Here is a 5760-nt window from a genome sequence, read left to right as displayed (position 1 = left end):
GAGTGCCAATTAAGGAGCTCAAAGGAGTCAGAACCCTGGAGTGCGTGGCCCCGTAACAAATGGCTTGAATTGAGGAGTTGGAACGGAGCCGAGCCTGCCCAGACTTATTCAGAGGGGACGTGGTGTTGTAGATGTTGGCTATTTTTAAATTTTTAATCAAGAAGAAATACAGTACGGGCCTTGCCTGCCCAAGCGCTCTAAACGAACACAAAATCGACGGGCATCTGGGGTAGGAGGGCCGTCCTTGTCTTACTCTGGGAACGCATTATTGGCCAGATTACAGTGGCAGAAGAAATTTTTCATTGCGTTGCTGCCTAGCTACTCGCTGATGACGCGAGGCGTGAACGGAAAGGTGTCCCCTGCGTAGAGTAGTCCCCAGTGGCATGGTATGGCTGCTGTTTTTCTGAAAACTGCGGCGTTCGTTACCCTCAGTTACTCAGCGGATTCTCAGGATTTTCATGTAGTATTACAAATGCTTTAATGTCCCACAGGAATCCCCTAGAGTAACGTATCCAGACGCACCCCTGCACAGGAGTCGTGGGCGTGCAGACTTGCGAGCGGCTTAGCACAATGAGTTCTGTGCAGCGTAGCTCGGTACTATCTAAAGTGAAGCGCAACACCTATATTCATCTACGGTACGCTTTTCGAAAAGAAAATGGCTGGGGAGCGGCCGTTGTAACGCCCCGTGTACAATGGGTATGGGAGGCCAGACAATGGTGGGGGTCAACGCGAGTGGAGGCAAACATCAACCAAAACATGCCGCGCAAAAATGTTTTATTAGAGGAGACAAAAGGGTTTGCCTAGTTATCTTGTATCGGAAACGAAATGTTAATGAGAAGTCGGTGCGTAGGACGTTGGCATAACGTGAATCATGGGGCGTGCAGCGTCCCATCGTGAGCGAAGGAGCTAACTGAAGATCGTCGCATCTCAATTCTTAGAGCGCAAATCGCCCAATAACTGCGTAAAAGCCTTTCCACAGCGATTCCCTGTGTGTTTTCTGTTGACGCTGATGCTCAGGGTAGCGCAGTAGCCACGAAGTCTTTGTTGCCCTGCCCTGTTGAGATTGCCGAGCGCGAGTCTAGTTTTGTGCACCACAATAGTAGTTGAGCACCAGAATAGGGGAGCAGGACCGGCTTTCAAAAATTAGACTGTTCGGAAGAAGATAGTATTAGCTCGAAGCTCATATTCTGGGAGGACAGGACTCTGGAAAAGTTGAAGTCACAAGACACTTTGACAAAGCCCTCCTTTCGTCTGCAGCAACCCCGCTCACAGTGCAGGTTTGGCGCAATCCGAACGGCTAGTTCTCTATATATGAGAGATCCAACTACCTGATTTGATTTAATCAGTATTTTCAAGCGTTTTGGTTGACGTTAAGTTGAGTGGATGAGAACAGAAGGCAAACGGAGCACGTACGGAGCCAGGAACCTGTGCTGGACGTGATGACCAAACACCAAGCCGCGTAGCCACTGCCCTGTTCTGGCAACGCGCCGGAGAACCCGTGAAGTCAAACTTTCTGAGGAATGGCTCCAATTATCCGTACATATGGTTTTTGCAAATTTTTGTAGACGTCTCGTCTTTTATGCGCCTTCAAACGGCGGCGTAGCAATGTTTTGCGAACGGTGCGATGCTAGGAGATACACACTGCCACCCCAGGTAGCCCTCCCAATCTCAAGAGGTAAAGCTCTCCGTACTTGCAAAGGCCCTAACATGAGGGTGTTCCGCCAAGCACTGAGGTTAGGCTACGATGCCCGGCATAGACTGAGTATGCACGCAGTCTGGGTCGCTAGGAACAGGGACATCTCGGAAAGAGACCCTTAGCCTTAGGGTATCCGGCCAGGCACTGACGTTAGGCTACGATGCGGGGCACAGACTCAGTGTGTATGCAGCATGCGTCGGCAGAAACCGAGCCATCTTGGAAAGAGATACCACACACACCACGGGGACCTCTGCAGCGGGAAGAGAGGAACAGATGGAGGAATGTAATGTGAAGAAAGAAGCCCTGAGGGACTGCGTGAGGACTGTTGGCTTAGAGGGGCCTACACACGAGCAAATTGCAGGAGGTGATGGGCAGAAAACGTTTCAGCGTGCTGTTCTGTGAGCGTCCTCCAAAGAGAAAAGCGCTTCGAGTTGCATGCCACTTCAATAAGGACGTCTGCTGTGCACAAGCAGTCCTGCACCCGCAATGAAGTTCGCTGCTGCGTAAGCACTACTGCACGGACAAGGAAACACAAAGGGCATGTGGCTCATGCCATGCTTCAGTGATTTATGAGGCTTATCACTTAACTAAAACCCTCTAAAATGCACTGGCATAGTTCACGGTGTTCGAAGGTCTCGAGCTCCGGAGATTCGGGCAACTCTTTTAGGCTTCTCAGCAAAAGTGTTTGAAAGAAAGTAACAATATGTCGAGCTTTCTTTGCTCTTCAAATATAATTGTTAACGCATTGGTTCAGTAGACCTGAAACCCTAGGTACCATTCGCATATGGTAAGTCCCGCGTGTCTAATATGGAGCTCACTGTCTTCTTCTGTGGGCTCTATATTATATACTCCAAGGCGAGACCTCATTTTCACGTTTGCTACAGTTGCAGTGGAAGTAAAGCAGATGCGCGACCCTGTTGTCTGCAGCGCAACACCGCTTCCATCGGACGCACTAGCCAAACCTTTCTGTGCTCGATTAAGCAGCGCATTTAGTCACGTTTGGTTGAAGCCATCACATTTGGACGTGGCCCTTCCCATTACCTTTGCCAGTTCGGCACTTTCCACATTTAAGCACAACGGCGAATGAAAAGGGCTAACTTAGGGCCCACCAAGTGCCTTCAAAGAAGCTTTGCCCATGTTGGCTCCAGCAGCCTGCTTTTCTAGCACTGTAGAAAAGCAATCTGCTTGGCGCCTTGGCACAAATAAGTCAGGGCTACATTGCTGCAGGCTCAGCAACATACTCCAAACTCAGGTAAGGTTTACATGTTCTGCAACCGTTACTAATGCAGCTGCTGCAGCACGAAGCGCCAAGGCGGTCTGTTTGCCTTCACTGCCTACGCTAGCTTTTGCAGGTGCTTCACCTGGTGTGTCTGTGGTTTTTCTGCTGCCAAACTACGGTCTTCCCTGTAATGAGATATCAGAATCGCCTTTATGCAAGGCTTTACGCGCTCCTTTGGCAGACCCTGCCTCTTCCGACGCTTCACTCTTGGTGCATCTGCTGGTTCCTGCAGTTGCTGCATCTGAAACAGCTGCTGTTGCAGCGTTTTCAACTGTCGCATGAACAGTTTGCACTAGGTCAACGAGCTCGCTCGCAGAAGAGCCGCTGGTGCATCTGTTTTCGGCTGCCCTTGTTCACCGTCGCGGTCGGCTCACTCGTTTCAATTTGCTTTGATCCCTGCGTCACATTGGACGAAATCTCTTGCACTGCGTGTTAGCTTTGGACGAGGCGTCAATGGAAAGCCCAAAAGACAGGAGTGTAGAGCAATAAGGCAACCGCGAAAAAATGGCAAGCTGAAGGATTACCAAATATCTTCAAAGAAACTTTTCCTGTGCATGCTGCAGCAGCTGGCTTTTCTAGCACCGTAAAATGAAGCTCTGTATGACCCGTTCGCACTGCAGCACAAACAAATCAGGCCTGCGCGCCTGAAGACTCAGCATCGCACTTGAAAAACCAACCTGTGCAGCTACACTGTGCATGCTCAAGAGATTGTCAAACTGCGAACAAGACGCTGAGAAGTGGAAGACAGCAACTCGAGCACAACCAAACCTTGAAGCTTCAGATACACCTACTTTCTGTCCGTTGCGCATGCTCCGAAACCTCGAGGCTCAGCTATTCCATTAGCGCCAACAAATCGCGTACAAACTGCAATGTTATTACAACCCCACAACAGCGCTTTGCCAGTGGTCCCAACTGTGGCTAAATGCTCCATCGCCGCACGAGGACTGGAAGACTAACCTTCACAGGAACCCGTCTGCTAAACGGATTATCAGAAAATAGTCTTCCTCTAAGTTTGCCTAAGGAGCTTTGATTTTTCATTTCCTGCAGGGAACTCGCAGATACGCCAAGCACAGCTAGCACTGCTCCAGGTATTGCTCTATAACCAGGCACTCATCTCTCCAAATTGCTATTTACCTCCCTACTGGTCCTTGCAAGCACAAGTAGCGCGTGATGTGAGTAGTCTGCAAGGTACTTGCTTCCTCCACAATCTCAATATGCAAGGTCACAGTACCAACGCCGCATATATCACAGTCCGCCTCGACCGTAGCTGCAGAGACCCCCAATATACGCAGGAGAGGGCAATAGAAGTTAACGCCAACCATGCAAGTCACATTTTAAAGAGCTCTCAGTGTACGGAAATTTCGGAGCATGCGTATCTGCATTGGCTCATACAGGCGCTGCCGGTGCTACTGCAGCTGTTGCTTCGCATTGATTCAAGCCGAATCAGTGACTGGCTCGGGTATCTTACCTCGAAATGGTTCGCTATGGGGAGAGCAGAGGTTACCCATGGATCCCTCAAGCTTCAGTAGCTCTTATCGTATCTCAATATAGTTCTGAAATGGGCAAGGCACAGGACGCGCACAGCGTCTAGGGGGCTGCTCGAGCAGCGTTAACCAACGATAACTTAAACAACGCTCCTTGAACCCCATGAAGGGGGGCATGCATAGGAACCATGCTCATGTTTTGTTGCTGTTGCTATGTTGTGGACCTACGTCTGCCTTGAGATTCGGAAAGTCATAAGATTTTCAAAGATCTCTATAATGGGGAGAATTCGAATCCCCCAAGGCCAACTTCGTGAAGTGGCGCCTACCCTTTTCAGGTTCAGGTGCCTCTGAACTGCTGGCAGCAGTCTCATCCGCTGCTTGTGCTGCTGGTGGGTTTGCTGCCACGTCAGGTTTTGCTGCTACGCCAGCTTTCTCCTTGCCAGTAGTTTCCAAGGGGCCAGCCAGCGGTCCTATCCATCTCGCACGCCCTTGCCTTTCCACTTTATGTTTCTCAGCTAATTCTCCAGCAGCTGCATGAGCATCGTGCGGCTCGGCGCTTGTGGCCTTGGCATTGGTCACGGTACTCTCTTGATCACTACGTACAACGTCATAAACAAAATGGCCGCAGTTCCTGCCGGAGTCGTAATCCTCTTCATCTGCTGCTGCTTTTGGAGCTGCTGCCGCGGCATCGCCAGATGCTTCGTCTTCACAGCTGTCGCTGACGCCTTCCTCCGCTGCTCCTGTTCCTGGAGCTTGAGTGCTTGCTGCTTCCGACTGTGGAGGAGACTCGTCGTGGGCGTCTGGTGATGTTTGACGGTCATCAAACTTCAGGTCTCCAGATGGACTGTTTTCATCGGAGTCCTGAGTGACGCGCCAAAAGCGCACGCTGGGAGTGGAGCACAGGGGTGAGACAGAAACTACACGCGGCACGAATCTGTTTGGTCTGATACATTTGGAGTGCAGATTTCCTACACCTACTTGCGAGCGGGATGAGATATCACCACCCAAGTCTGAATCTCCAGTCCTGCAACCATGTTCCGACAAGTGCTGTAATTGACGTCGAGCGCAGAGAGCCACAAACAGCACGACGGCGGAGTAAACTAGCAGCTTTAGTGCTGTGGAATATTGCCAATATACCGCTACCACTGGCAAGCCAGACCCTGAAATAGGCCGAGTAGCCTGAGGGAGTAAACCTGAGTTGTTTATCGGGTTAGAGGACCACTCATAGTGCAATTCCTCCCCCATGAGTGCCAATTAAGGAGCTCAAAGGAGTCAGAGCCCTGCAGTGTGTCCGGGGAATT

The 5760-nt window shown here is 50.6% G+C and overlaps 1 protein-coding gene across 1 annotated transcript; it reads right to left on the bottom strand.

Annotated features, from left to right (window-relative positions):
* Nucleotides 1-4720: 4720 nt before the first annotated feature.
* ENH_00011280 (hypothetical protein) lies at nt 4721-5483 on the bottom strand (the record flags this gene model as incomplete). The annotated part of the gene is made up of 2 exons (XM_013578885.1): nt 4721-5320; nt 5438-5483. Coding segments are annotated over 2 exons (646 nt in total), but the record flags the coding sequence as incomplete, so codon positions are not given.
* Nucleotides 5484-5760: the final 277 nt, after the last annotated feature.

Source organism: Eimeria necatrix, genomic scaffold, assembly GCF_000499385.1.
Source record: "Eimeria necatrix Houghton genomic scaffold, Enh_scaff1349, whole genome shotgun sequence".
NCBI classification, from domain to species: Eukaryota; Apicomplexa; class Conoidasida; order Eucoccidiorida; family Eimeriidae; genus Eimeria; species Eimeria necatrix.
The sequence above is the reverse complement of the archived record's forward strand: the minus strand, read 5'-3'. Positions and strand labels throughout refer to the sequence as shown.